Source organism: Salvelinus namaycush, chromosome 27 (genome assembly GCF_016432855.1).
Source record: "Salvelinus namaycush isolate Seneca chromosome 27, SaNama_1.0, whole genome shotgun sequence".
In the NCBI taxonomy this organism is placed as follows: Eukaryota; Metazoa; Chordata; class Actinopteri; order Salmoniformes; family Salmonidae; genus Salvelinus; species Salvelinus namaycush.
In genome coordinates this window covers 14,131,039-14,158,819 of record NC_052333.1, presented here as the reverse complement: position 1 = coordinate 14,158,819, position 27,781 = coordinate 14,131,039, and the positions used below count along the sequence as shown (strand labels likewise).

Below are 27,781 nucleotides of genomic sequence, written 5' to 3'. Positions count from 1 at the left end.
TAATATACGAGTGAAAACGTAATAAAAGAGATTCTAAAACATTTTTGACCCACAACATATGAAAATAGTGGATATAGTCTTATCACAATTATAATTTTAAAATGACAGTTCAAAATGTTTGAAGGTTGCAGGTGTCTGTCATGACACAATAACGTGGCAAGGCATTACCCATTCTCTACCCTCTGACCACTCTTAGCATGACCACGTACACAGTACGGCCACCAAAGATTCAGACTTCCAACACCTAAACCATCCCAGGCAGGAACTCCTAAAACTAAGGGTCCTGTTCTGTTATTATTTATAATGCCGTCCGAAAGTCAGACCAGACTGGAATGTTATGACAAATCCAATCAACCAAAGTCTCAAATTAGGGGCAGGCTGCTTTGTTAATGGGAATGTCCCACATTCCTCCAGGCAGCCATTAAAATGATGCAGGAGTGCCGAGTATTGACTCTGAAGTTCCAGAACAGTACTCCCAGTAATCAAGCGTCTCTAGAAGGTTATAGAATCCCAAGCAGGTTCCGTAACCCCAGACAGAGTGAAGCTCCAACATGAAAAACAAAAGCCGCTCCAAAGAATGTCACTATAGCAATGATTAGTGTAACAACAACAAAAAAACATCAAGTACTTGAATATATCATCTGTAACCACTGAACTATACCGGCAGGTGACACGCTGCTCTGGGCATGTTACTCCTCATTACAATAAGCATATTTACATGTCTACATACAATACAAAAAAGTATATTTCTAAATGTACCAAGGGAATATCTATCAATCTATGTAGCTATTGGCACACCTGTCCACCTCCTGAAACCTGCCCTGCATAACAGTGAGAAACATCTTTGTATGAAACAGTGACATGACTATTTTTACCTCTGCCTCTTACAGTGTGATACCAGAGTGGATATAAGGAACCCCCATGATGCTTTGGTACAGACAAATGTCATAATAAATGGATGGGAAATGTATTCTCTTCTCATGCCTCTTAAATGTTGAAAAACATTATAAAAATACATTTGAAAGTTTGTGAGGAATGCTGAAGGAGACAAGACAGGGCACTGTTCAAGTGCATTCCTATTAAATAACAGTTTTCCTTTTTTTTTTTTTTTTTGAGACGTCAGCATTCCAATTAGAGACCAGACCAGTGCCAGGGTGGCTGTTGAAGGCCTACTCTCTGGCAGTTTACCAGAAGACTTTTGATCACAGAGTTCCTGACAAACTATTTCTGCCCACAATGAAGAGGTGGGAAACCACCTTTCTGTGAAATAGGTCATGACTAAACAGAAAAGTCAACAGCCTACTGCCCTAGCAGTTGGGCTAAATGGGGACAAAGGATCTACAGTAACTTCTCTCTGGAAGACATTTTATTAGCCATAATGTGTTCTTAAATGGTGGAACCAGGACTTTTCTTACAGAAGTTTATTTCCACAATGAATCCATGCCATGATATGGCCAGTCGTCTTCCAGTAGGGGAGGACTTGCATTGGGCATTTAAACCAAATATTCACTAGTGTCCTAAAATGTACATACAGTGCCTATAGAAGGTCAACACTCCCCATGAAATGTTTTTCCTACAGATCTACACAACCTACTCCACATTTTCAACGTGAAAGAAAGTTATAGAACATTTTACAAAAAAAAAGACAAATAACAGATATCATAATTGGATAAGTCTCTCTATCCTGAGTTAATACTTGGTGGATGCACCTTTGGCAGCAATTACATCTGTGACTCATTTCCATTAAGGTTCTACCAAGTTGGCACAACTTTTAGGGCAACATATATCCATCGTTTTTGTCAACATTGCTCAGGCTCAGTAAATATGGTTGGGGATCACTGGTGGACAGCGATATTTAAACCTTGCCTCTGATTTTTTGAAGCAGATTTAACTCTGGACAGACTAGACCACTCAGGAACACTTAACCTCTTAGAAAGACTTCTGTTGAAAAACGTTCAAGGATGTGTAGACTTTCTTTAGGCACTGTATGTATCATCCTAGTGTGGTCAAGAGTAAACATTTAGCAGGATTCTGCATCGCACTCTTTCATACCTCAAGATGTTCAGAAGAGAAAAACATTCCCTCATAGAAAGTCAACTGTTAAAAATGGATTACCATACCACATACACTGTAGAGAAATTAAAATACCAACACGGGAGGAAATCTAGTTATTAGTCTAGGTCAAGAATAGTATATTTCCAATTTAAGGAAAATTGTACATCTTTATGAAAAGGTAAACAATGAAAATCACTTTGTAACAAAAACAACTACCATCCATATATCATTCAACAGTAGAGAAGTACACAGGATCCAGTGACTATCCTGCTGTTTCAGCATACCAAGCAGAGAGAAGTACACAGGATCCAGTGACTATCCTGCTGTTTCAGCATACCAAGCAGAGAGAAGTACACAGGATCCAGTGACTATCCTGCTGTTTCAGCATACCAAGCAGAGAGAAGTACACAGGATCCAGTGACTATCCTGCTGTTTCAGCATACCAAGCAGAGAGAAGTACACAGGATCCAGTGACTATCCTGCTGTTTCAGCATACCAAGCAGAGAGAAGCCAGTGAGACAAGTGCCCTAATACGGACTTTGGCCCACCATGCTGTGAGGCTTTGAGTGATGTAAATTGCACTGACCTGAGGGTCAAGGCCAGCCGACACCATTATAACCAATCATGCATCTGCGACTATCATTACACACTGATCTGGATGCATTGGCCCACCCTCTCTGATATCAGAGTTAAGCACTATGAACTGCTCAGAGGTCAGATTTAGACCACCCCCATTTGGTTAAGCTGTGAGAGGAGTGTGTGAGCTACACAGATCTGGTATTAACTCTACTCAGATGTGCTCTACACCACATTACTGGTGCTATTGGTGAGAGTAATAAATGACAGAGAAAGCCTCTTCAGTGTTGGAATAGAAATGACATCCTAGAGTATTACAGTGATTGGAGTACATCAAAAGAAAAGAAAAAACAAATGCCTGTTAGTCCACAAAGTTATGGAAAGATATGGGCCTGTGTGAACCAATTGGTTTTGTGCCATCACAACTTCACTTGCTGTGACATACAGTTTCTCATTAAGTGTAATGTATATTATTCTACTTGTGCAGGTTCCTCAACCATGGACATTAGAATAGAAACATACAGTCGTACAAACCTACAAGTGTTACGGTGTCACAATATTTTCATAATATATATATTTTTTAATTTAAAAGTTCCTGGGGAAACTTATTTTTCTTTTTTGGTTGTTGGTTCTGTTTTGTGCTATAGGGTTGTAAAGAGGGAGCTGAAGAAGGGAGGAGGTGAGAGAACAGAAAGAGGGGAGACAGAAGGAGAAAGAGGGTATGGTTCTAGTTAATGTGACCCTGGCTAGGGGTCAGAGGTGAAAGGTCAGGCTGGTCTCAGTGGGGCTGTTCTTCCTGGGTGGCGATGGGTGTGGCCTCTGGACGTTTCTCTACGGGAACAGAAGGGTCAGACGTCGCTGTAGAGGTCAACACATCGCCAAAGTCACCCTGAGATGCCGTCGGGCTCATCTTGACCTGCAGGTGGTGGAGGAAGAGATATAGATGTTGAATGAGTGAATGAATAAATGAAGACAAACAAATTCATTAATTTTTATCATCTGTTGTGTTTTGATGAATTTCTCCCCAAATATTCAAAGATAAATATTTTAGGGCATCTCTAAATGTACTGAGAAGTGATTAAGTTCTTACTCACTCCTCTTCTCATCTTTTACCTTTAAAGTCTCGACTTTCTCCTCAAACGACTTAAAGGTGGGTGTGTTCCTGTGAAGAGGGACACGGGATGTGAGTAGAGCAGGACGAAGAGGAGTGATATTGCAGAGACTAGTGTGTGGTGTCTGAAATGGCACCCTATTCCCTATTTAGTGCACTACTTTTGACCAGGGTCCATAGTTGTACCCTATATAGGGAATAGGGTGCCATTTTGTACACAGCCTAACAGACACCCGACTTCCATATCCAGAGGACTGTGGGAAAGCAGAGGTGGGAGGTCAGGGAAGAAAGCAGAGGTGGGAGGTTGGGATACTTAAAAGGAGACACATTTATCATCATTGTTTTCATAAGGACTGTTATCCGACAACCCATCCAGACAGGGTTCAGTTAACTGTAGATGATTCCAGTCTCTTCTATTCACAGATCATATAGACTATTTACTGTCCAGAGGGTAAAAACACTAAGAATACAAGAACGGGGATAAGGAAATAACGTTTGTCAGAAATACACCTCAGTCCCTATAAACTAGAGGGGTGTTGGCAGTCACTTCTCAACCAACAGATGTATGCTCTTCATTTGATCACTCTTGTTGCTGGGAATTTTCCTGCACAGTGGGAAATGCAAACTTATATTGTATTTGAGGTTTAAAATAGCTTCTAATGTTTGTAATTTCCATTTCAAAATGTCAGAACTCAAGCCAGTTTTTCCTCAAGTCCGCAAAGCTGCGAGACATTATTGTAAAAGGTGCTACAGAGGAGTAGAGGGTTCCAGCAAGCCGCGGTTTGGTTGTTAATGTGTGTGTTCCCTTACCTCATCACGGGCATACTAGCAGAATGCTGTAGGGAGCGTATGCTATCCGACAGCATTAAAAAAAGAGAGATAGGGGGTTAGTAAAGAAATAGAGTGCCCCAGTGTGGAGAGGTAGAGACACATATTCCTTCATTCATCCTTTATTTCCTACATTCATCCATGCATCATTCAATCCAAGTTAAATTGACGAGTGACAGAGTATGTTGAGGTGAAAACACGCTTCAGTTACCATAGTCATTTATGGCAATGTAGACCTACTGTACACAGACAGTCATGCAATCACAAGAAGCATTTGAATTAATCCTCACAGATCTCACACAGAACCAAATCCCCCTAGCACAGAAGAACCCATGCAGTATAGTGACAGAGTGGAGAAATAGATATGAACTCTACTAGCAGCCAGGGGTTAACACTCAGCAAGACGACCTACAGAGTAATGATCTAAACAGCATCTAAAATGACTTAGTATGGATGAACTAACTAACGGCACCAGCAGGGACAGTCTTACCCAAAATAATTGGAAATAGATTGCAATCTGTAAAGGCCAAGTATTGTGTTAAAGACATGTACAGACAATGAACAATACATTTCCCATGATAAGACGAGCATGTGTATTCTCCCTGCCTGGCACTTCAGTCCCCACTCTACTTGATAGAATACACTACAAAACTTCAGGTCTATGCTTAGGGTCTCTCTGTGGTAAAAAAAAGAGCCCGTCTTTGTCTGCTTCCAAAATGGCGCCCTATTCACTACACGGTGCAGTACTTTTGACCAGAGCTCATTGGGACCTGGTCAAAAGTACTGCACTATATAGGGAATGGGGTGTCGTTTCAGACGCAGACTATGCGTGTGCCTCACCTGACGTCCTCAAACTTCCTGCTGATGGCCGAGCCCATGCTGGTGAAGGCTGCCGTGGCCTTCTGACCAGCTACGGACAGGCCCTCTGACGTCTTCTTGTAGCTGTTAGGAGAGAGAGAGGGAGAGCAAGACGGAATAAGAAGAAATGAGAGAAAATAAAGAGACAATGTACACATTCCCCCTCTGACTAGTCAGCATGTGAGAGCTGACTCTGCAGAATAGTGTGTGTGCTCACACCTGCATGTGTGTGTATGCCTGTGTATAAGTGTTACGTATGTGTGCGTCCCTGTGTGTGTACAGCCACGTACGCAGTAGAGGTGGTGACCTCCTGCCAGCTCTTGCTGATGTTCTGTTTGAGCTCGTTGAGAGGAGTGATGCCCAGCTTCCTCTTGATGTCTGCCACCTGCTTCTCCTTAGCTGCCAGCACCTGAGACAGAGTCACGACCTCATCCTCCAACTGAGAGAGACAGACATGACACAGAGAGACAGACATGACACAGAGAGATGGAGACAGACATGAGAGAGAGACAGTGAGAGACGTGAGAGAGAGAGAGAGAGAGAGAGAACGCAACAGACAGTGAGAGAGAGACACACATGTTGAGGACAGAGACGGCGTGAGACGTGGACAGAGATGGCGCGAGACACAGGGTGTAGGGGTGAGAAACACAGGGTGTAGGGTTGGGTAGTATTGACTGAAACAAATGTAATTTTTAAACGTTTTCTTCCCCCCCAGAACCAAAATTCTGTAATTCGTACAACAGAGTTTTTGTTATACATTATAACACTGGAAGTATCTACATTCTTATAATACCTAGACCTCTGACTTGAGCCAGGGTTCCTGACTTACCTTGAGCAGTTCATCTCGTAGCTCCTCCTGTTCCTCCTCTGTCAGGGTGGGGACGGAAGGGGACACGGTCACCGACATCACTGCATCCTCCCCTACCTCTGTGATAGAGTCTGGTCTCACAGCACCTGGAGAGATGTAGTGGGAGGGGAGGAAAGAGGGAGGAGATGGAGAGACAGGGATAGTAAAAAAGAGCGAGTTAAGAGAGACATCCTCAGAGTTTCTGATCCTAAAAGGCTTGAGAGGATACAGCAGGTGTTCAATGATAGCTGTCAACTTAGTAGTGTTTCTCCGTCTGGAGTGGAGGAAGAAAAGACAGTCCAGTGTCCACGGGCGGTGGAGGGGGGACCAGCTAGATTAAGAGATAGCCTTTGAAGGGCAGGTGTCAAACACACACAATATTGTGGTCTCACTTCTTTGATGTTGGACTCTCAGCCTTGAGCAGGCCAGTCAGCCACAGCTCTACCCTGTAGGAATTGAAGAGTTTATTTCCAAAACACTATCTCCACCAATCACAGTTGTGTTTATTCATAGATTTAAGATGTGTAGGATTTTTTGTTTAACGCTATATAATATCCATTGTTAAGCTGGAATGGAATATGTTCGTATCCTGTATATTTGACTGTCATATCCTCATATCCTGTCATATCCTCGACTTCGGCGATGTCATCTACAAAATAGCTTCCAATACTCTACTCAGCAAACTAGATGCAGTTTATCATAGTGCCATCCGTTTTGTTACTAAAACACCTTATACCACCCACCACTGCGACCTGTATGCTCTAGTCGGCTGGCCCTCGCTACATATTCGTCGCCAGACCCACTGGCTCCAGGTCATCTATAAGTCCATGCTAGGTAAAGCTCCGCCTTATCTCAGTTCACTGGTCACGATATCAACACCCATCCGTAGCACGCGCTCCAGCAGGTATATCTCACTGATCATCCCAAAAGCCAACACCTTATTTGGCCGCCTGTCCTTCCAGTTCTCTGCTGCCTGTGACTGGAACGACATGCAAAAATCGCTGAAGTTGGAGACTTTTATTTCCCTCACCAACTTTAAACATCTGCTATCTGAGCAGCTAACCGATCGCTGCAGCTGTACATAGTCCATCTGTAAACAACCCACCCAATTTACCTACCTCATCCCCTTACTGTTTTTATTTATTTATTTTTCTGCTCTTTTGCACACCAGTATCTCTACTTGCTCATGATCATCTGATGATTTATCACTCCAGTGTTAATCTGCTAAATTGTAATTATTCGCTCCTATGGCCTATTTATTGCCTACCTCATGCCTTTTGCACACAATGTATATAGACTCATTTTGTTTTTTTTCCTACTGTGTTATTGACTTGTTTATTGTTTACTCCATGTGTAACTCTGTGTTGTTGCCTGTTCACACTGCTATGCTTTATCTTGGCCAGGTCGCAGTTGTAAATGAGAACTTGTTCTCAACTAGCCTACCTGGTTAAATAAAGGTGAAATAAAATAAATAAAAAATATGCAGTTGTCTGTGGATAAGAGAATCTGCTAAACAGATGTTTTACATACAGATCATGTTACTGTATTCAATCAAATAAAAACAAAATAAATAAATAAATATATATTGATGTCACAAATGTATCATTTGTACAGTTCTTTAATAAACATTTAATTATATTTGACTGTGTAAAACCTAGCAGTACTAGTTATTTCTCTGAGAGTGAGGTGGATATATAGCATTTTGCCACAAAACAATTATTATTTGTCTCTCAGAAATGAAACCATCAAGTGATAGAGATGTATTTGTTAAAAATCTGTCATTGAACAAACGCCATGCCATGATTAGATAGATTGGGGTGGTTTTTCACTCATCATTTATTTAAAACAATAAAAGCAAACGTACCAATATTTCAGAAAATGTATATATAGTGTTTTGGAATGAAACTCTTCAATTGTAACATGAATAACAGCTGAACCTTCTGGATGGAGTCGTTGAGATTTTTCAGCAGGAGAGGAACAGCCATGTAAGAGAAAGTGGGGTAGTTCAGAAAAAGGCCGTCAGTGGAATAAAAACTCCAATAACTGATCCCTAGCAGCAACAAAGAACCATGTTATGAAAAATGTGGATATTTTCAAATCTCTCTTTTTGGGGGGAATGTGCATACCACATCAAGAGTTACTATCTAAACATCATGTCATCACTCAGTCTTTCAATTATACTTCCTACTTTATAATGATTCATCAAGTCTATAAAAAAAAGACTCAAAACGCTCATGGTTCTTGCTCTGTAAGATTCACTCTAATTACTAGTTAACCAGTATTAGTGCACATATTAGTTAAATCAATTTCACATGCTGCTGATGCAGTCCTAACTTTCTCTGATTGGAGAAAAGGAGTTTTGGCCGGTGCAGCACGAATCATGGGTGTTCATTGTGATCTGGTTTTGACCCTGGGAACGGATGGTCCTGTAATTGATTATTATTAAAGATAACTGTTGTGGTTACAGTAGTTCAGATACAGAATTGCAGCTGACATGGCTCTATGGATGTTACCTGTATGGACGACAGTTGACTGCATCAGTAGCCTGTTTTAGATAATCCCTTTTCTTCATGCTTACATGAATGGCTAAAGAAGCGACTTGATACTAAACCAGTGGTGTATCGGACTTAAGAGATTGAATGATTTTCTGGTCCTTAGTGCTTGTTGACCACATTAAGGCTTCAGGATTAGGAAGACCATGATGCGATATCTTCTTTGACTTGAACAATTAGCTCCTGGGTAAGGGACAGTCTGTGTTGGAAATAAGAAACAACCGAGTGAGTTTGCTCAGCGAACAGGCATCACACCAAGAGAATACAGAGAAGACTGGCTTGGCCTCACAAGGAATTATGAACCAGTAGAAGCATGCTCTTCAATGTTGCTCAAATTACCATCAATCTAACAGAAATGTACCCAACTCTGAATATCAAATAATATTTCTATGAGATAAATTGTGTAGAAATGCTCAACACATATTCACTCAACCTTTCCCTTTCGATTGTTTCCCTCCCTCCCCTTGACGAGGCAGTGCCACTCCGGTGTCTGCGGTCCAGGTAGCCATACTGCTGACAGGTCTGTGTAATCTATACCACCATCCCAAACCACGAGGGCTTCTACCTTATATGGGTTCGAACAGGGGTGTCAAACTCATTTTGCCCACGATGTGGCAGCAACTATAAAGATTAGCCTACATCACACAAAATGCTGATTGTTTTTGCTCCAATGCAATGTATAGGTACTCTGTATTCACAGCCAAAAAATAAAGGCCACTACTTTAAATGAGGCACGTCTGTTGAGAACTGAGGTTAATCCCATCAGAATGGCAGCGTATAATTAGCCTGTTAGTATAACAAGCCAAAAGGGTTTTTTAATTGTTAAATTAAGTCATTGAACCTCTCTATATATTTCTTTACAGTGGCCTGTGTAAGTTAATTATATTGCTGTAGGTTATCTGTAACTAGTAATGATGGGACTGCCAGCATAGTTAAGAGTCATGTAACTCTTTGTTCTATTTTTTGACCAATATTTGTTTAAAGGGCTTTGGCACCAGCTTTGTTCGGTCTTGTCATAGCTTGACCAAGCTCCTCTGATGCCAGCCCGACAATCCAAAACCACTCTAGGTTTGATAAACCCACTCTAGGTTTCTTCCTAGGAGTGTTTTCAGTGTGGTCTTGTCAGAGTTCAACCCCCAGCAACCACCCACCTGTTTGACATCTGCCCCAGACAGCCCCTTTTATAAAACAGGTCAGAATGGGACAGCAACAGAACGCAGTCACACACACATCAAGAAACACAAATGAGATCTCCTTTTGTTCACATGCACGCACCCCCCCCCCCCCACCATCTCATTCTCTTTGCAAACACCCTATCCACACCCCAGTACAAATACAAAACTTCTTCACTCACTCACTCACACACTGCTCTGGTTACCTCTGGCTGTGACAGTCACGTGCGGTGAGCCCGGTGGTGTTACAATGACGCTGGGGGACAGATAGAGGTAGCTGCTATTCACTCCCTGCTCAAAGTCAAACGGTGACTTGTATTCCTGCTCCAGAGCGTCCATGGCTGTTGCCTGGCTGGGTTAGGTGGCTCCAGGCTGGGTTAGGTGGCTCCAGGCTGGGTTAGGTGGCTCCAGGCTGGGTTAGGTGGCTCCAGGCTGGGTTAGGTGGCTCCAGGCTGGGTTAGGTGGTTGGGTTGGGACCACAATGACTCCGGTCGCTGCAGCCGCTGATTTCCTGCATGTGCTAGGACGCATGCAGCTGGGGCACAGTTCACTCAGTGCTCCGATTGTCCTCTCCTGTCTCCTGGTCTGGTAGACGCACGGTACTCCTGTGTCGTGTGTGTGTGACAGTGTATTACGTGACAGTGTGTCGTGTATATGACAGTGCGTGTGTATGTGTCCGTATGTGACACTGTGTGTTGCGGTTGGACACACACAGCTCCAGCCGGGCTAGCCTCCTAGCCGGTCTGTCGGTCTCTGGGTCTGTCTCTGGGTCTGTCTTTCTGCTGCAGACTCACATGACATGCAGTCATCCAGGCAGGCCGAGGTGGCGTCACGACAGTCGCTCTGTGGTGTTAATGAGTTACCTTCCCTTTAGCCGTCACTCTCTGCCGACACTGCAATCACCAACCACCACAGTCATTAGTCAGGCACTCCCAGTCCCCTGGTAGCTAGGCTTCTCTGTTGGAAATAATCCCAAAGGTCACTGGTGGATTGCTGCAATCATCCACACATCCACATTTCTGATTCTGCACACCCAGGAGTTTTTTAAAGGAAAAGACCATAAAGATGCTAGGCTAGCATTTATGGAATGCAGGAGCTCTTCTGTGATGAGTTTCCAGCTCTAGTATACAGCCCTGGTCCCGCTCTCCCTCGCCCCTTCCCCATCCATCTTGTCATCTAGGGAAAAACGAGATTCCATTTGTTGGTTGGTCACATGACACGCTCAGGCCCGGGATAGGGCAGGCCTGTGAGATAGAAGCAACCGTAATCTGCAGTGTCCCAGATTACAGCGAGCCGCTAATCCAGTTCAGACTGTCCAGCTGGGAGCTCCACTGTACTGTTACTGTACAGAAAGAGACACTATGTACATGCATGTACCAACACTTACCGTACAGAGAGCGGGTAGCTGCATCTGTATGTACCAACACTTACCGTACAGAGAGCGGGTAGCTGCATCTGTATGTACCAACACTTACCGTACAGAGAGCGGGTAGCTGCATCTGTATGTACCAACACTTACCGTACAGAGAGCGGGTAGCTGCATCTGTATGTACCAACACTTACCGTACAGAGAGCGGGTAGCTGCATCTGTATGTACCAACACTTACCATACAGAGAGCGGGTAGCTGCATCTGTATGTACCAACACTTACCGTACAGAGAGCGGGTAGCTGCATCTGTATGTACCAACACTTACCGTACAGAGAGCGGGTAGCTGCATCTGTATGTACCAACACTTACCGTACAGAGAGCAGGTAGCTGCAGCTGTATGTACCAACACTTACCGTACAGAGAGCAGGTAGCTGCAGCTGTATGTACCAACACTTACCGTACAGAGAGCAGGTAGCTGCAGCTGTATGTACCAACACTTACCGTACAGAGAGCAGGTAGCTGCAGCTGTATGTACCAACACTTACCGTACAGAGAGCAGGTAGCTGCAGCTGTATGTACCAACACTTACCGTACAGAGAGCAGGTAGCTGCAGCTGTATGTACCAACACTTACCGTACAGAGAGCAGGTAGCTGCAGCTGTATGTACCAACACAGAGCTGTGCTGTAGCGTGTGGAGAAAGCCTTGCTGTACTGTATGTAGTAGTCTACCAATGCCGAACTGTGCTGTTTAGTGTCTACTGCAGACACAATAGATGAGCTTTTTGTGAGCGTAGGCATATTAAAATGTGTCCATGATAATGGTAGCCTATACGACACCTACACTGGTGTACAGTACAGGCCAATGCTCACTCACACAGGCCTGTTTCAGAGCATAGCCTTAGTTTTCTTTTCCCATGGTGCTCAACAGCAGTAGGGTCAGTGTTTGTATTGTGTCACACTAAAGTTCTGTACGTAGCCACTTCTGTATGGGTCTACATTTTATTTAATGAGGCAAGTCAGTTAAGAACAAATTCTTATTTACAATGACGGCCACTCCGGCCAAACCCTCCCCTAACCCGGAAAACACTGGGCTAATTGTGCGCCGCCCTATGGGACTCCCGATCACGGCCGGTTGTGATACAGCCCGGGGTCGAACCAGGGTCTGTAGTGACGACTTAGACCGCTGCGCCCACTCGGGAGAGTGATAAGGAAGGAAGGACCTTGGATTGAATGGAGCAAGGTTCTGCCATTGTTATAGGAATCTTGGATTTGTCCATTTTTGTCTTTGTAAGAGCCATGTGTTTCCTAGCAACCAGGCTGTGATACAAAGATTCAGGTTACAATGAGGACTTAGTGAGTACTTCCATTCACCAAGTTCCTTACAAGCAGGTGCGCGCGCACACACACCAACCTCGGCACCTCCTCATTCTCTCCAAAGTTGGTGTGAAGAGTTTATAGGTCCCGGATGTTTGCCTTTCTGGCTGGTTCTTGTTGGCCTGTTACCAAAGCATGCGTCACAGAGTACACACTCACACATATAAAAATACAAAGTAAAAGTCGGCCACGCATCATCTTAAAGGGAAAGTGTGATATTATTAATGCACATTTCATTCTAACACAGCATAACTTGTACCAGTAAGTAATATGCTATTCATTTATCTGAATGTTGATAATACAATCTATGCGCTCTAGTGATGTCTGATTGGAGTTTGATTGGTTATACCTAGGAATTCCTATATGGGAGCACAAAGCAGGCTCCGTCACTCATTACAAATTACTTGAAGCTGAAGCTAGCTACATCTGTGTGATTTATTTTTGTATTTCCTCCTTCCATGGATATAAGAAAAGCACCCTGTAGGTCGAGTAGTCACACTTCCTTGCCAACACGTAGAACTTTACAATTTGTTTTAATATTAGAAGATTGATAGTAATAACTTATTGAATCCATGCAACTTCTCCACAGTGGCGTGTATTCATGAATGCCAGTCTCTTGACAACAAGGTAGACAAAATTCGAGCAAGGGTTGCCTTCCAGAGAGACATCAGAGATTGTAACATTCTCCGTTTCACGGAAACATGGCTCACTCGGGATACGTTATCAGAGTCGGTACAGCCACCTGGTTTCTTCACGCATCGCGCCAACAGAAACAAACATCTCTCTGGTAAGAAGAAGGGCGGGGGTGTATGCCTTATGATTAACGAGTTGTGGTGTGATCATAACAACATACAGGAACTCAAGTCCTTTTGTTCACCTGACCTAGAATTCCTTACAATCAAATGCCGACCGCATTATCTACCAAGAGAATTCTCTTCGATTATAATCACAGCCGTGTATATCCCCCCCAAGCAGACACCTCGACGGCCCTGAAAGAACTTCATTGGACTATGAAACTGGAAACCACATATCCTGAGGCTGCATTTATTGTAGCTGGGGATTTTAACAAAGTTAATCTGAAAACAAGGCTCCCTAAATTTTATCAGCATATTGAATGCGTGACCCGGGCTGGCAGCATTCTGGATCATTGCTACTCTAACTTCCACAACGCATACAAAGCCCTCCCTCGCCCTCCTTTCAGCAAATCTGACCACGACTCCATTTTGTTTCTCCCAGCCTATAGAGAGAAACTAAAACAGGAAACACCCGTGCTCAGGTCTGTTCAATGCTGGTCCGACCAATCTGATTCCAAGCTTCAAGATTGCTTAGATCACGTGGGCTGGGACATGTTCCGGATAGCCTCAGACAACAACATTGATGTATACGCTGATTTGGTGAGCGAGAATATTAGCAAGTGCATCGGTGATGTTGTACCCAAGGTGACTATTAAAACCTTCCCTAACCAGAAACCGTGGATTGATGGCAGCATTTTCTGAGAAAAAAAAACATTAAAACTGAAAGCGCGAACCATTGCTTTTAATCATGGCAAGGCGTCCGGAAACATGACCGAATACAAACAGTGTAGCTATTCCCTCCGCAAGGCAATCAAACAAGCTAAGCGACAGTATAGAGACAAAGTACAGTCGCAATTCAACGGCTCAGACACGAGACATGTGTGGCAGGGTCTACAGTCAATCACGGATTACAAAAAGAAAACCAGCTTCGTCGCAGACACCGACGTCTTGCTCCCAGACAAACTAAACAACTTCTTTGCTCGCTTTGAGGAGCAGCAAAACCTGCGGGCTCTCCTTCACCGCAGCCAACTCGAGTAAAACATTTAAACGTGTTAACCCTCGCAAGGCTGCCGGCCCAGACGGCATCCCTAGCCGTGTCCTCAGAGCATGCGCAGACCAGCTGGCTGGTGTGTTTACGGACATATTCAATCAATCCCTATCCCAGTCTGCTGTTCCCACATGCTTCAAGAGGGCCACCATTGTTCCTGTTCCCAAGAAAGCTAAGGTAACTGAGCTAAACGACTATCGCCCCGTACCACTCACTTCCGTCATCATGAAGTGCTTTGAGAGACTAGCCAAGGATCATATCACCTCCACCCTAGCCCACACCCTAGATCCACTCCAATTTGCTTACCGCCCCAATAGGTCCACAGGCGACACAATCGCAATCACACCGCACACTGCCCTAACCCATCTGGACAAGAGGAATACCTATGTAATAATGCTGTTCATCGATAAGAGCTCAGCATTTAACACCATAGTACCCTCCAAACCCTGGGTCTCGACCCCGCCCTGCGCAACTGGGTCCTGGACTTTGACCGGCCGCCCCCAGGTGGTGAGGGTAGGAAACAGCTCCACCCCGCTGATCCTCAACACTGGGGCCCCACAAGGGTGTGTTCTCAGCCCTCTCCTGTACTCCCTGTTCACCCATGACTGCGTGGCCATGCACGCCTCCAACTCAATCATCAAGTTTGCAGACGACACTACAGTGGTAGGCTTGATTACCAACAATGACGAGATGGCCTACAGAGAGGTGGTGAGGGCCCTCGGAGTGTGGTGTCAGGAAAATAACCTCACACTCAACATCAACCAAACAAAGGAGATGATCGTGGACTTCAGGAAACAGCAGAGGAAGCACCCCCCTATCCACATTGACGGGACAGTAGTGGAGAAGGTGGAAAGTTAAGTTCCTCTGCGTACACATCACGCACAAACGGAAATGGTCCACCCACACAGACAGCGCGGTGAAGGCGGCGCAGCAGCGCCTCTTCAACCTCAGGAAGGTGAGGAAATTTGGCTTGTCACCAAAAAAACTCAAACTTCTACAGATGCACAATCGAGAGCATGCTGTCGGGCTGTATCACCGCCTGGTACGGCAAGTGCTCCGCCCACAACCGTAAGGCTCTCCAGAGGGTAGTGAGGTCTGCACAACGCATCACCGGGGGCAAACTACCTGCCCTCCAGGACATCTCCACCACCCGATGTCACAGGAAGGCCAAAAAGATCATCAAGGACAACAACCACCCGAGCCACTGCCTGTTCACCCTGCTATCATCCAGAAGGCGAGGTCAGTACAGGTGCATCAAAGCTGGGACCGAGACTGAAAAACAGCTTCTATCTCAAGGCCATCAGACTGTTAAACAGCCATCACTAACATTGAGTGGCTGCTGCCAACATACTGACTCAAATCTCTAGCCACTTTAATAATAAAAAATTGGATGTAATAAATGTATCACTAGTCACTTTAAGCAATGCCACTTTATATAATGTTTACATGCCCTACATTACTCATCTCATATGTATATACTGTACTCTATACCATCTACTGCATCTTGCCTATGCTGCACGGCCATCGCTCATCCATATATTTATATATTTTTATTCATTCCTTTACACTTGTGTGTATAAGGTAGTTGTTGTGAAATTGTTAGATTACTTGTTAGATATTACTGCACGGTCGGAACTAGAAGCACAATAATTTCGCTACACTCGCATTAACATCAGTTAACCATCTGTATGTGACCAATACAATTTGATTTGAAGCCAGATTTGAAGCCAGACTTCCCCCCCCCAAAAAAAAATAACCAAGAAAAAAAACATTAAACAATTTATATTTTCTGTGTTTCATAATTGTCCTTCAATTCAAAGGAGGCTGAATGTATCTCACCAGAGAAAGCATCAGAGAGAGTGAATCTGCGCCCCTCTGTCTCCGCTATGTGTTGCCTTATCTGATGCTGTCTGGTCAAAAAGAGTGTGATAGTGTTGCCACCTGTAGCATTGAACGCAAAAGGAAGCCAGCGAGTATTTGGCCTCCCTTGATTAAAAAATAGTATATAGCCCTTCAGCGTTGAGCTAAACTGTGAATGGTCCGGGGTTACAAAAAAGAAAAGAAAAAAAAAAAGAAAAGAAAAAAAGGTGTCAAGGGAAGCCAGTTTGGATTTGGCTTCACATCAAACATCATTGACAGAAACAAAAAAAAAATGTTGCATCTCATTGTGTTGTGGTCCTCCGGTGGTTATCCAGCTAGCTAAAATTGTCCCTTTCCTAAATTAGCCATGGACAGAGATTTGGACTTTTTATTCAATTACCGTACTGGCCAATGATTATTACGGTGATTCTGATCCAACCATAAATTCATACATTGTGTCTCTTGCCTGAGAGGATGGAAGTTCAATATGTAGCTAGATGTAGAAGGTTAATGTTAACTAGCTGGCGCATCGTTGCCCATGAAAGGAAGTTAGCCTAGTGAGCAAGCATTTTAGCCAGGTAGCCTAGGACAACAAAAACTAAAAGCGTGTACTGTATGCCATAGACCAGATCGGCAGCATGAAACAGAGGATGGCATTGGCCTTTCTCTACAAGTAAGGGGAGTCTCACACACACACAAATCAGTACCATGGACAGCCACATATTTAGCTTATGTTGATTGGACTAAATTGTCTTTGTAATCTTTTATTTGTCCCTGAATTAGACTCAGCATAGGTGATTTGAGGATGTTGAAATGTTGGTGAAATAGTGGAACCAGCTCCTATATTCTTTGCGGTAACTCTCTGGTGTTCTAAATCAATAGTGGTTTAGTAGTCAGAAAATATCAGAAACATTAACTTGCTTGACCATGCTGTAGGTCATGTAACTGTTTGTTGCTCCCCGGTTATGTAATGAAAAAAAGGTGTGGTTGAATTTATTCTGCCACAGTCTTCTTATTGTCTTGGCCTTAACCCTATACATCACAGGGTCAAGGCATATGCACTAACAGGTTATAGAGCAAACACAATTATGAGAACACATTGGCTGTAATATTGCTTTCCCCCCCCCCTGGCTTTCCCAGTGATTTTACCCTGCCTCTCCATTTAGGTGTAGGTTTACAAGTTAAGTATTTGTTTTCAGTGGGGATAATGATTCAAAACAGGAGATAGCCATCTCTTTGCCTGAAATGTTCATTTCAAGAAACCCGAGCTGGCAACTTTAACCTTACCAGTTACACATAGAACTCCATAAACCAAATAGGCTACTGATGAAAGCGAGGGTTTAAACTGGCAAAGGAAGGAGTGCCACTGTTCTTCGAATGTTTGTCTCTTACTTTAGCTTCCTGTTTTTCTTATTCCCTCAAAAGCAGGACCAGTGTCAGACATCCATTTTACCACTGCCCAGCAGAGTTTGAACACAAACAACGGACACTGTGGTCAGACAGATAGATGCTCCTTTAAGTTGTTAATACTCCACAGCGTCTTGTCAGTAGACTACTCCCTGCGCACCGTGTCACATGGTGGAGGGTCCCAAACAGGAATCATGAGACACTGGCTGGATGGATGATGACTTTCCAGCCCAGACCCAGCCCAACCGTGGCTGGTCAGTCAGTCAGTTAGGGGCAGGATGGAAGCCAGACAGTGTGGAGATGAAGAGGCCTAGGATTTATCCACACCTAAAAAGGGGAGCATCACCCCATGACACTGGGGGATGACTCAAGTCTCCAGTCCAGGTCTGGACACAGCCAGCGGTGCCATGTGAGAGGGGAGGCCTGCGATTTCCACAGTGTTATGATAGGAGGCCCATGACGATCTACTAGAGAGGGAGTTCTACTGAGGCACTTCATGGATATGAGGGGAGCTTTCCATGGGCGTCAATAATAAAAGAGAGCAAATCTATATTTTGGTGGTGTAATCTGAGCTAGAAGACTGTTGCAGCTTATTTTTCAGGCTCTCACAACAATAATGTCATTCAGAGATGGCAATCGTGTCCTTCTCCCGTGGAGATGTTCCTTGCTCTACATTTGTCCCGATTTCCTCAAGATCTTATGAGCAGGAATCCCCACATTTTTCTCCACTTGAACCCAAAAACCAGCTGGGTTATTCAGTTTGACTTTTACAGCCAGGCCCAGTTTTCTCCCCTCAGCGTAATGTTAGTGCTCCCCCAGGCTCACCTACAGCCTGTTGACAGCTCAGCCAAATCACACAGTCTGATGAAAAACTCACACAAAGAAATAGATCCTGTAATGAATTCACATAAAGTAATAGACATTGTAATTAATTCACAAAAATAGACCCTATAAATTAATTCACATAAAGAAATACAACCTGTAATGAATTGTGAGTCACACTGCACCCCGGACGTTTCCGATCAAGAGTTTATAGCACTGTGCTGTTGCTAGGGATTGCAAAGGGGAGAACATTAGCGGCATAAGAATAGCAACAAAGTTAACAGCAGCATAAGAGCAAAGATGGGAGACTGCAGGTTTTCCTTCTGTGATCCTCCTCATATACAGGCCTTTGTCTTGTATCACGGGACTTGGAGGAAGTTGGGTCAAAATAAAGCAACAGATACGCAAACTCTTCTGGGATAGAAGTATGGAGTGGACATTCCATTACAGCTGACTTGACATGGAATCTGATAGAAGTATGGAGTGGACATTCCATTACAGCTGACTTGACATGGAATCTGATAGAAGTATGGAGTGGACATTCCATTACAGCTGACTTGACATGGAATCTGATAGAAGTATGGAGTGGACATTCCATTACAGCTGACTTGACATGGAATCTGATAGAAGTATGGAGTGGACATTCCATTACAGCTGACTTGACATGGAATCTGATAGAAGTATGGAGTGGACATTCCATTACAGCTGACTTGACATGGAATCTGATAGAAGTATGGAGTGGACATTCCATTACAGCTGACTTGACATGGAATCTGATAGAAGTATGGAGTGGACATTCCATTACAGCTGACTTGACATGGAATCTGACAGAGTCTTATCCTGTTATGTTTCATTTTCAGCTGGAGTTCAAATAAACCACTATCTCCACAGCAATAGGCCTATTACATTTTACATGAGTAATTTAGCAGATGCTCTTATCCAGTGCGACTTACAGGAGCAATTAGGGTTAAGCGCCTTGCTCAAGGGCACGTCGGTAGATATTTCACCTAGGGTCGGGGATTCGAACCAGACCTTTCGGTTACTGGCCCAACGCTCTTAACCGCTAGGCTACCTGCGGTCTGGTCAGGCGTATCACCATCTTCTGCTTGGTAGTAGGGCTGAGCAATATGGCCCAAATACCATTTCACTGTATTTTTCAGATTTTTGACAGTATGATGGTATTTTATGTTTTTGAATAATACAAGTAAAACATTTGCTTAATGAGTAGTGCGTGACCCTAGGCTGGCAACACATACATTCTAAGTGATTTCAATGGGTCTCTCTCCATTCTGACTGTTTTATACTGTTCAATTAAACGTCAACGCCCCAAAATATCTGCATTTTTATACATTTCCTGCACTCATTTGCGATCTTTTCCACACTGCCACATAGGGCTGCAGGATATAGGCAAAAATTCTAGGCCTTATTATTAACCAAATGTTGCAAATTTGACTTGCGATTTTGATCTAAACACTTGGATGAACTGTTGCAATCATGGAAATACAAGATAATAGTGTGGGGCCTCCCGAGAGGCGCAGTGGTCTAAGGCACTGCATCACAATGCAAGTTGTGCCACTAGAGATCCTGGTTCGAGTCCAGGCTCTGTCTCAGCCCGCTGCGACCGGGAGACCCATGGGACGGCACACAATTGGCCCAGTGTCGTCCGGGTTAGGGGAGGGTTTGGCCGGCCGGGATGTACTTGTACCATCGCGCTCTAGCAACTCCTGTGGCGGGCCGGGCGCATACACGCTGACACGGTCCCCAAGTGTACGGTGTTTCCTCTGACACGTTGGTGCGGCTGGCTTCCGGGTTAAGCGGGCATTGTATCAAGAAGCAGTGTGGCTTGGATGGGTTGTGTTTCTGAGGACGCACAGCTCTCAACCTTCGCCTCTCTCGAGTCCGTACGGGAGTTGCAGCGATGGGACAAGACTAACTATCAATTGGATACCACGAAAAAGGGGAGAAAAAAATATTTAAAAAATAAGATAGTGTGCACTTTGTTGTTTGAAATGACAATGAATGAAATGCCAGGGAGGAGTTATTGTGACTGGGTAGTAACCAAAGTGTTGACAAGTGTTTCCTAGGGGACCCTATAATCTTTGGCTACATTAAATGTTCTCTCTTAGCTACTTCATGTAGCTAACATACTCATGCATTCCTCTTTGCTTTAGAAGATACTGTTGCAAACTGATTTAAGTCTACACCATCACTGGTTTTATTAGGCTGTATAGGTAATTACTTTGACTCAGTACATTTATTAGCTAGCTAGCCAGCAAACAAGCGATTAGCATTAGGTGCTAACAAGACTTAGGACCAACTTACTAAGAAAAGACAAACTAGCTGTTTGCAGATGTACGAAACACAACCAAAGTGTAATTATAGAACGCTAGTGGATTTATATTAAAAAGCAAAGTGAAAACAGCATTGTTGTCATTAACATTGTTGCATGAGCTGCATTGAGCATGCAGACTGAACGCAAGTGTCTCGTGGTCGAGGAACAACAAATGTGCTCCTTGAGTCACAGGGGGCGGGGATAGGTCTTTGTGGAAAGCGGCATGGAAAGAGAGAGATGACTTAAGTAAACTATAAAAATGGACATTACATTTAAGAAACTAAAAACATTCAAACATTGTAGAACGTTAAGTAAAAACCCAAACCAGTCCATGCATCAATACCGGTATATCGTAAAATAAGGTACCGCCCAGCCCTAATCTACAGGTAGATTAACTGCCTAAATAATGGAAAAATAGTTGAGTAAATGAGGGATACAAAGTATATTGAAAGTAGGTGCTTCCAGACAGGTGTGGTTACTGAGTTAATTAAGCAATTAACGTCCCATCATGCTTAGCGTCATATAAAAATGCCCAGTTGCCCATTATTTTGGCTACCATGGCTAGAAGAATGGGTCTCAAAGGAGCGTAGAGGGTTTAAGGAGTCTGTGCGTGTGTCTCATATATCCACCCAATTGAACACTTATGGGAGATTCTGGAGCGGCGCCTGAGAAAGAGTTTTTCCACCACCATCAACAAAACATCAAATGATGGAATTTCTCATGGAAGAAGGGTGTCACATCCTTCCAATAGAGTTCCAGATACTTGCAGAATCTATGCCAAGGCGCTTAGAAGCTGTTCTGGCGGCCTAACGCCCTATTAAGACACTATGTTGGGGTTTCCTTTATTTTGGCAGTTATGTCTACATGACAACTATATGCTCCTTGATGTTTTGACCAGGTCTTATAGGAAGAGATATCAGTGTCAGTCAGTGGAGTCTCAGTCTTGGCTGGTGGGTGTGGATGTTGCTGCCTCAGATTCTGAAAGACTTCCTACAATAGCCAGATCTCTCAATGGAGCCAGTTGTGTCTTACTGAAATCTAATTAGAGTAACTTTGCCATGACCTTGGTCTTGCAGTAATTACTATCATTAGGTTAGGCTCCATCTCAGAGAAAAACATGTTTTGAAGCATACAGGAAGGAGAAAAGTTGAGTATTTCCTCAGTTCACACCATTCCAATGTAGAGCTAGCTTGTGGTTAATGCTACATTATGAAAGGAGATCAATAGGAAATATTTTGTTTGCCAACAAAAGTTTAGAATAATGTCTGATTGGTAACACATCCCAGATATTTCAAAGACCATAGATAAATTAAGGTTTTCAAAAGCTATAAACATAATTTGCATAAATTTGATAACCACATCTTATTTAATTGTCTGAGTAATAAAGACTTTCAGAGATTTCCAGCCTTACATTAAATAAACAGTAGGTCTAAGACTATGATCATTGAGACAGCAATGAAGCTGCTATGCCTGTTCTTATATACCTATTATACCGCATTGTTGCAAGGTGAACCTGCAAGCATTTCATTGTACTGTGTACTAGAGGTCTGCGCGGGACTGATTTCTTCATCCCGCTCTGCTGCTGCAGCTTTTCATTCCGTACCCGCCCGCTCCTGCTGGCTTTCTGTCCGACTCCTACCCGCATCAGCAAGAACTGGTCCCGAACCCAACCACAGTCCCAATGTTATTTAGGCGTAGCCCATGTGACACAGCTCACTTGCTGGCCATGGTCCCAGCAATGTTGCGCCCTACATGCAATATTAAAAGCGCTAAAATAACAGAAGAAATAGATTCAATTACCAGAGAGTACTCTACATCATTGAGACCACACATACTCTTGCATGCTTAACTAGGAGAGGAGAGGTAGGCTACTGAATTTAAAGCAGCGAATTCTAGAGTTCGTGTATAAAGTGACAGAGGTGCTTTTAATACAAAAGGTAAACCTAGGCTAACACATACAAAGCAGAAAGACGACCATTTCCAGCGTTGTCTGTATGAACGACCGCGCCGCAGTGATCTCCGTTTAGACCCGCAGCCCTCTACTGTGTACCCTTTGCACATGACAAATAAACTTGACATGGGCCCAGGCTTCTTCTTACATCTGCTCCACATTCACACTATCAGTCATATCGTGAAAAATAAACATCTCATTGGCCCTTTCACATCCCACTAGTGAGGTGGTAGCCTACTTTTGAGGTAAACTGCAGCTCACACAATGTACAATGTCTCCACAAATACGTTAAATCACAGCATAAGGCTCGCTAAAGTAAAGACATATATCTGGGCCCCATTTTGTGCAGAAAGACATTCCCAGGCACTGTACCAACAAATGGACCCGAGAGCAAAAACGGACCCCTGAGCAAATACAGTAGGTAAGTAACCAATGGCAACTATGAAACAGAGAAGAGGAAGAAAAGGGTGTGTGTTTAAACTCAGCTCAATTAAACAAAGAGGCAGAGAAGTACATTAAAAAAAGCTAGAACACCTACTCATTCAAGGGTTTTTCTTAATTTTTTATTATTTTCTACATTTTAGAATAATAGTGAAGACATCAAAACTATGAAATAACACATATGGAATCATGTAGTAACCAAAAAAAGTATTAAACAAATCAGAACATGTTTTATAATTTGAGATTCTTCAAATAGCCACCCCTTGCACACTCTTGGCATTCTCTCATTCAGCTTCACCTGGAATGCTTTTCCAACAGTCTTGAAGGAGTTCCCACATATGCTAAGCACATGTTTGCTGCTTTTCCTTCACTCTGCGGTTCAACTCATCCCAAACCATCTCAATTTGGTTGAGATTGGGGGATTGTGGAGGCCAGGTCATCTGATGCAGCACTCCATCACTCTCCTTCTTGGTAAAATAGCCCTTACACAGCCTGGAGGTGTGTTGGGTCATTGTCCTGTTGAAAAACAAATTATAGTCCCACTAAGCCCACTAAGCCGATGGCGCATTGTTGCAGGATGCTGTGGTGCCTTGAATTCTAAATAAACCACAGACGGTGTGGGGGTGCCATGCTTTACGGTGGGAAATACACATGCGGAGATCATCCGTTCACCCACACCGCGTCTCACAAAGACACGGCGGTTGAACCAAAAATCTCCAATTTGGACTCATCAAACCAAAGGACAAATTTCCTCCGGTCTAATGTCCGATGCTCATGTTTCTTGGTACCAATCAAGTCTCTTCTTCTTATTGGTGTCCTTTAGTAGTGGTTTCTTTGCAGCAATTCAACCATGAAGGCCTGATTCACACAGTCTCCTCTGAACAGTTGATGTTGAGATGTCTGTTACTTGAACTCTGTGAAGCACTTATTTAGGCTACAATTTCTGAGGCTGGTAACTCTAATGAACTTATCCTCTGCAGCAGAGGTAACTCTGGGTCTTCCTTTCCTGTGGCGATCCTCATGAGAGCCAGTTTCATCATAGCGCTTGATGGTTTTTGCGACTGCACTTGAAGAAACTTTCAAAGTTCTTGACAATTTCAGTATTGACTGACCTTCATGTCTTAAAGTAATGGACTGTCATTTCTCTTTGCTTATTTGAGCTGTTCTTGCCATAATATGGACTTTGTATTTTACCAAATAGGGCTAGCTTCTGTATACCCCCCCCCACAACACAACTGATTGTCTCAAACACATTAAGAAGAAAATAAATTCCACAAATTAACAAGGCACACCTGTTAATTGAAATGCATTCCAGGTGACTACCTCATGAAGCTGGTTGAGAGAATGCCAAGAGTGTGCAAAGCTGTCATCAAGGCAAAGGGTGGCTATTTGAAGAATCTCACATATAAAATATATTTGGGTTTGGTTTACACTTTTTGGTAACTACATGATTCCATGTGTGTTATTTCATAGTTCTGAAGTGTTGACTATTATTCTACAATGTAGAAAATAGTAAAAATAAAGAAAAACCCTCAAATGAGTAGGTGTTCTAAAACTTTTCACCTGTAGTGTATGTTTACTGAACTGAAGCCATTCCTTAAGTAACACCAGTAAACCCTACAATAAAAGGCATTTCCCCCCCTGGTAAAACAGTTCATTTTCAGGCCTTTGTCATTAAGGTTACCTTAAATTCTGATGAAAGATAGAGACCTGCAAAAGACTCTATAATTCTCAAAAAGGAGTCTTAAAAAGCCCATAAATGTGCTCTTTCATCTGTTTAGGCATAATGTTTGGCTGATATTGGTCAATTAGGCTCCAGATGAATGTGAAGTCAGACAGACACAGGCTCTCCTACTGCTTTTACCTAAAGCACTAAAAACAAACTGTACACCTCACTCTGTTGCCATGACAGCTGCCTGACAAGAAGAAAACCATTGACTGGTTGTCCCATCATGAGTCACCCTGATGAAAGTCTTGGCAACAGAGCTGTTTCATATCCAGTGTACACTGGGACTAACTATTTTGAATTAAAAAGGTAATAAAAGAAGGGGTCATATTTGCTGGCATGTGAACAACGCTGCCTTTTGTATTGAATGCCAGGTCTGCTTTTGATGAGCACGAATATACAAAAGGTATCAAAGTTTGTTTTTTGTGTGTGTGTGTGTGTGTGTGTGTGGGGGGGGGGGGGGGGGGGGGGGGGGCGGTTTCTGAACCTCAAGACATATTACAGAACAAGCAGATGGACTTCAGGAAACAGCATCACTATGTGCCGAAGGATGCTGATCCTGCTCATGACAGGTGACTAAAACGTAATCTATATAAAAGAAAAAGACAAGCAGGTCACAGAGGCCTTCCTACCTGGCAGCCCCTCCTGCAAAGTACACAAACAAGACACAGTGTGTCTCTGGCATCATCCTGCAATCTGTTGTTTAAACAACACGCTGCTCCCTGGCCTGAATACCAGCTGCAGTGAGACGTGAGAAGTGGGCAAGCAGACATGAACAGAGAGGAGGGAGGAGAGGGAGGCACAAGGCAGATGGCTGCCCAGCAGGAGAGGAAAGGGAGTAATCAAAGCAAGGAAAGATGCATTCACCTGCTACCTGTCTGGCCCTGCATTCGAATCACCTCCCAAGAGGGATGTTGGACAGAATGGGAAACTGAGGGGAGGGAGGGAAGAGAACAGGGAAGTGGTCAGAGGGGTCATAGGGTCATAGGAGACTGGAGAGTAGATGTAGACAGTGGGAGAATCTCATTGCATACTCCTCACCTCCTTCTCAAAACCCATTGGAGGAGAAGGTCAGAGGGGAGGGACCTCTGGCTTTCTCATCCAATGGTTTTTGAGAAGGTGGTGAGGCGTATGCAATTCAGATTCTCCCAATGATGCTCCTCCTCAAAATGACACTCAAGTGGCATAGGTTACTACCTGGATTGTTATTGTGAAAGGTGTATATCATTCTGGGAGTAAAACCATAGGCTAGACCTGTAGAGACATGAAGTGTTTACCCATTTCCGAGATGGCAGGAAAACTGAAAAAGTGCCGATAAGTCTAGACAACATTCTGTCAACAGCACAAGACTAACCACAAGAACAGTGCAAATCAAAGGCTGTTCATAACCTAGTATACTTTAGTGATGAGGCCTATCAAATAAACGTAACACGACGACATCATACACATAGTACATTCAAAGTGTGAAAATTGAATTGTGACAACTGTGCCATCAGAGACATTGTCTACAACGGAGATAAAAAAGTTGTTCACAAACCTTTAAAACAACAAAAGACATACAGTAAACTTATCAATGGATAATAAAGGCATACACGTGAATGATCAAGGAGAACAATCTGTACACAGTAAGGAATGTATGACACATCTAGAGCGAGGTGTGGTGTGTGGGCGTTCCTGGAGCAAACATATGGTAAACTGTATTTTCAACCCACTTCAGTGAAAATAACAGCAAAACAACGCATAAATGTAATACTTGAACCAATATTATGACTCATTCAACGTTCTTTCAAACGCGTGCAACAAAGTAACGCTAACAATTGAGGTTGGGTTTTAAATTCGAGGACTAGACCAACTTCCTTGTCTTCTCTGTATTGTTTTTCCTCCCACATTCAAAGAACAGGAACATTGTACAATGTTTGACTATCTTGTTTAACTTGTGTGGTTTGAGATGAATGGCTTGCATATTATTGTCTCTGGGTATATCGAAGACTAGAACATTCTTTGTTTTACATTAAAAAATGTTAAAGCTTCTGCAGAAGGCTGAACTTGAGTTAGTTAGCATATGCTCTGATTAGCCTACAGCTAGCTAACTTTAGTTAGAAACAAACTAAACAGAGTTTTAAAATGGTTGTCAGTAATAGTACTGTCATTTTGCATGCTGTAACAAATACCTTACCTTGATCTGCTTGCTCCATCCTCACGCTATATGCTGTTTCTGCTATTCTTATTTGATCCAAAAGCTTGCAGGTTCCCCACTTCGCTCCTGCAATCTTGTGCACTCACATGCTCGCGGTAGGTGGGGTCCTCTGTGACGTCAAGCCGTAGAAAGAGCACGTAGAAGTGTAAACAGAGGGTGCGTTCGTAAATTCGCTCTGGCTATCTACTTCGATTTCAGAGCGCTCTCGTCTGAGTGTGCCAGAGCGCAGAATAACGAATGAATTTACAAATGCTCAACACCAGTTGAATATGGCCGTTGTCAGTAAACTTCGACAAAAACTGAACAAGGCAGTTAACCCACTGTTCCTAGGCCGTCATTTGTAAATAAGAATGTGTTATTAACTGACTAGCCTAGTTAAATAAAGGTTAAATATGGATGTCATGAAAACAGCCTAACCAGCTCTTCTAGGGTGGGTAAAATGGTCAGAGTGAGGTATTCT

At 43.4% G+C, this 27,781-nt stretch overlaps 1 protein-coding gene across 4 annotated transcripts; it reads right to left on the bottom strand.

The window, feature by feature from the left end:
- Nucleotides 1-1,211: 1,211 nt before the first annotated feature.
- On the bottom strand, nucleotides 1,212-27,417 carry LOC120022505 (tumor protein D52-like). Of its 4 annotated transcripts, none has more exons than XM_038966446.1 (6): nucleotides 10,206-11,140; nucleotides 6,258-6,382; nucleotides 5,719-5,867; nucleotides 5,411-5,512; nucleotides 3,745-3,793; nucleotides 1,212-3,547 (listed from the first exon to the last, which is right to left on the bottom strand). In XM_038966446.1, exons 1-6 carry the CDS (start codon nucleotides 10,336-10,338, stop codon nucleotides 3,410-3,412), a joined length of 696 nt encoding a protein of 231 aa, XP_038822374.1. In that variant the 5' UTR covers nucleotides 10,339-11,140; the 3' UTR covers nucleotides 1,212-3,409. The 4 variants fall into 4 exon arrangements, with proteins under 4 accessions (XP_038822374.1, XP_038822376.1, XP_038822375.1 ...); XM_038966448.1 differs by lacking the exon at nucleotides 10,206-11,140 and adding an exon at nucleotides 27,301-27,417 and having other exon boundaries at nucleotides 1,216-3,547; XM_038966447.1 differs by having other exon boundaries at nucleotides 3,396-3,547; nucleotides 3,726-3,793; nucleotides 10,206-11,143.
- Between the last annotated feature and the right edge of the window lie 364 nt (nucleotides 27,418-27,781).

What these genes read in the sequence shown, in the direction of transcription:
- LOC120022505 (XM_038966446.1), bottom strand. Translation starts at nt 10,338, where the DNA reads ATGGACGCTCTGGAGCAGGAATACAAGTCACCGTTTGACTTTGAGCAG. An exon ending in GAGGTCACCACCTCTACTGC is followed by an intron (nt 5,513 to 5,718) that starts GTACGTGGCTGT and finishes CTCTCCTAACAG; the next exon opens with CTACAAGAAGACGTCAGAGG. An exon ending in AGGAAGTTTGAGGACGTCAG is followed by an intron (nt 3,794 to 5,410) that starts GTGAGGCACACG and finishes CCCTCTTCACAG; the next exon opens with GAACACACCCACCTTTAAGT.